This window comes from Triticum aestivum, chromosome 1B (assembly GCF_018294505.1).
Source record: "Triticum aestivum cultivar Chinese Spring chromosome 1B, IWGSC CS RefSeq v2.1, whole genome shotgun sequence".
NCBI classification, from domain to species: Eukaryota; Viridiplantae; Streptophyta; class Magnoliopsida; order Poales; family Poaceae; genus Triticum; species Triticum aestivum.
In genome coordinates, this window is record NC_057795.1 from 411,852,438 (window position 1) to 411,855,834 (window position 3,397).

Sequence of the window (3,397 nt, forward strand, 5' to 3'; positions counted from 1 at the left end):
TGTTAACTGTTCGGAGAAACGATCGATGCGGGTCAGGTGGAAGGTCTCGTCCTCCTTTTTCATGTTCTTCAGCTTGTCTGGAGAAAGAGAGAGGACATCAACGATAAGGTTTTTCAGTTTTTTCTTTTGCGGAAAGGATCAAATTTATTATAAAATATCACCGGAAATACAAAGCATCTCAAACATAATAAAAATTACGTCAAAATTCGCAGATCATCTAACGACCATCATCGCCACCCGAATGAGCCGCCGACACACCGCGCTATCGTCGCTCTTCTATCGGAACCGACTTGACCTTGTCGATAACAGCCGAAAAGTCTTACATTTTTATGAAATGGAAAGTCTTACATTTGGAGTAGTTTAAGTGGACAACATGACCAAAGACTAGCTCGGCGATTTGGAGAGGTTAGCGCCAGTATTTACGGCGACGATCCAGCGGTCTCTACTAGCATGCATGCTAGTTAAACAACTTTCTTAGGAAAGGGAAGGCCAGCTTAGATAGAGTGAACTTTTAGGCGGCGATGTTGCCGGCTCTCGTCTCGTGTAAAAGTTACTCCGAATCATTCACTATCATTAGGTAGCTAAGCCTGACGGTTATAGAACGAACGAATTGGTTAGTGGTTACCATACGGAAAGAAAAGGAGCTTTTGAAAGTGAAAGACATGTGCCGGGAGATTGGCACCCTTTGCGTTGGATAGACGCACTAGCTAGTCGGTGGTAACTGATATGACGCAGACATACTCGACTGCGTGCTTTGCTTGGTCGTTGCAAAAATTATGACGTACCGACCTTTCCAAGGATCGTCGAATCTACCGGAACAGAGTAGAATTTCCACTGGCCGTGGCCGTACGTTGGTTAGAAAGTCAGGACCAAATTCCCGGCGTTCATTAATCTTTGGCGCGCATAATCAAGTTTGATAAGTACTAGGGCAATACGAACTGATGAGTACTGGCAGTACTGATGAGAGACTGAGGGAGGGACAACAGATAAGCAGGAGTACACACAAACAGTAATAACTTATGGTCTGCTTACACACTGGTACAGTGACGGTGGGCGCGGGAGTGCACATGCAAAAGTGCCCCTCCTCCATATCCCACCGACGTATTCAAGACACACATGCACGACGACGCCTACATGACACCCGATGACCCAACCTTAATTAATCAAAAACCTCCTCAGTAGTACCCATGCAAAACGATCCATGGTAGTACAAATACCAAATCAAGCCAATGCATGCATGATTCCAAATGATGAGTTCAGTTCAGCAGCTTCAGCTGTACTGGACGATGGAACGGTAGAAGGTGCTGGGCGCCCAGTTGGCCGGGATGACCTTGTCGGCCACCAGCGTCTTGCCGGACTCGTTGGTGATGCGCATGGAGAAGGGCGCCTGGAGGCGGTGGCCGGAGTCCAGCCGCCAGATAGACCCCCATGACTCGCGCATCGGCGTCCACGTCCCGGAGTTGGCCTCCATGAGGTCCACCTGCACCACGTCGCCGTCGCCGTCCTCGTACTCCACCAGCACCGCGAAGTACACCGGGTTCGACCCCTGCTCCACGTGGAACGTCACCTTGAGACCGGGGAACTCGCACGGCACTCTGCATCAATCATCAGCAGAAGCAATCAGCAACCCATGTGCCATTGTTACTTAGTCTGTAACCGAGCCGGGACGACGGCAAATAAGTGTGAGGCGACGGTACTCAAAATAGAGTATTATTCGCTGCGAATCTATTTGGGTCCCAGTTAAACCGGTCGTTGTCGTGAAAGTTTTGTTGGGCAAAAGCACTAGTTATATAGAGTATGACACTGTTCATCGTTCAGGTAGGGCCAGATAGGATTCGTGCAACGATATGATGAAATGCCACCGACCTCTTGAACTGGATGTCGATGATGCCCGAGTGGCGGAGCTTCTCGCTGAGGCCGGGCTTGGCCATGGCGCCGAAGGCGGTGCCACTCAGGTCGAAGTGGTACTTGGCAACCGGGTAGTAGTTCATGTCGGTGATGACCACCGTCTCCGGGTTGCCGGAGCAGGACTGGTCGTTGGTGCATCGTATCTGAAAAGGCAATAGTAAACGATCAGAAGTCAAGATTAACACTGTTTCACCAGCTCCATTTCCACCACAGCAGGGGCAAAGCACCAACAATATGGCGATCGTCGTTTTTTTAAGAAATAATAACCCTCGTCATGAAAAAATCAACGAGCTAGTCTAGCTACCTGGTAGCAGGAGCCGCATCCCTTGCCGTCCTTGAAGATGGGCTCGTTGCCGCACGATGTCATGGAGGAGAAGGGGTACTGGTTGGTGTTTTTGAACCCGCACGCACCACCTGAATGCACATCGATTACTGCATGTTATTACACAAACGATCAATTAAGCCAAGGCCGCGGCGCCATGCATGCACCGGCGCATACGGACGTACCGTCGTCGTCGGGGCCGGCACCGGTGGGCGCGCCGTACCAGGTGGCCCTGGCGTCCTCCCAGTTGGGGTCGGCGGTGAAGGCGGAATCGTTGAAGTTCCCGGCGCCGGCGGCGTAGGTGACGAGGAGGGAGGACAGTGCAACGAGTGCAACGGCCTTGGACGAAAGAGGAGCCATGTTAAAGTACCGCTGCTTCTTCGAGCTTGTGGGGGTAGTGTACCAGCGCACTGACCGGGTCGGGCTGGAGGGCTGAGCTATGCTTTGATGTTCTGGGAGTAACTATATTGCCGGGGTATTTATAGGCAGGCGCAGTGCAGGGCGACGCGATCGCCATCCACGGTTGTTGCACCCGACGACGTGCTTTGTGTAGAGGTCACATGGCTACGGGAGCAAATCCTGCGAGAAATCACGGCTCGGCATCGGCAGTTACACATTGCATGTTTCTGTCCACACTGCGTAGTGCGTACCTGCCCTTGAGCAAAAATGCTACACCCACGTAACCTCTTAGATATGATGTTACTTAACTTTCCTTTCTATAAACTACTCACCTTCCCCTTGAATTTTACGGGTGGGCCCGAGCCGTTTTTACTTTTAACCAAATCAGACCGCATAAGCTCATACATAAGTTTCATAAGACTTTTTTACGTAGATGTAGCAAAGCTCGCCCTTAGACATCGTCTGCATTTTTCTGTTCACGGACAGTGTGGACATGCGGACGCGGTCATGTAATTTTTTGCATTGAGGACGGTCGTGGACATGCGGACGCCGTCAGCTTGCATCCCTACCTGCCCTGCTCTCGCTGATGCTATGAGCTGTGTTCCATTTCTGCTAGAAAGAGATACGCACAGTACTACTCTGGAAAATCGTATTCTCTTTCAGGAACGTACAGCTAAGTGCTGCCTTTGGCGATGATGCCGCGTTAGGAAGGAGAGATTCGGGCGGGAACAGCAAGTTTGCAATACAATTAAAGCGTGGACGTTGGCC

The 3,397-nt window shown here is 50.9% G+C and overlaps 1 protein-coding gene across 2 annotated transcripts; it reads right to left on the bottom strand.

The window, feature by feature from the left end:
- Positions 1-997: 997 nt before the first annotated feature.
- Positions 998-2,690, bottom strand: LOC123127833 (expansin-B3). 2 transcript variants are annotated; one of them, XM_044547689.1, is made up of 4 exons: positions 2,416-2,690; positions 2,213-2,340; positions 1,867-2,051; positions 998-1,595 (listed from the first exon to the last, which is right to left on the bottom strand). In XM_044547689.1, the coding sequence occupies exons 1-4, from the start codon at positions 2,588-2,590 to the stop codon at positions 1,271-1,273; spliced, it is 813 nt and encodes a 270-aa protein (XP_044403624.1). In that variant the 5' UTR covers positions 2,591-2,690; the 3' UTR covers positions 998-1,270. The 2 variants fall into 2 exon arrangements, with proteins under 2 accessions (XP_044403624.1, XP_044403632.1); XM_044547697.1 differs by having other exon boundaries at positions 2,213-2,322; positions 2,416-2,689.
- Positions 2,691-3,397: the final 707 nt, after the last annotated feature.

Bases quoted from the DNA above. Each gene is read 5' to 3' on its own strand.
- LOC123127833 (XM_044547689.1), bottom strand. From the start codon at position 2,590: ATGGCTCCTCTTTCGTCCAAGGCCGTTGCACTCGTTGCACTGTCCTCC. The intron at 2,341-2,415 runs GTACGTCCGTAT...AATAACATGCAG, and splicing joins TGCCGGCCCCGACGACGACG to TAATCGATGTGCATTCAGGT. The intron at 2,052-2,212 runs GTAGCTAGACTA...TTGCCTTTTCAG, and splicing joins GATGCGGCTCCTGCTACCAG to ATACGATGCACCAACGACCA.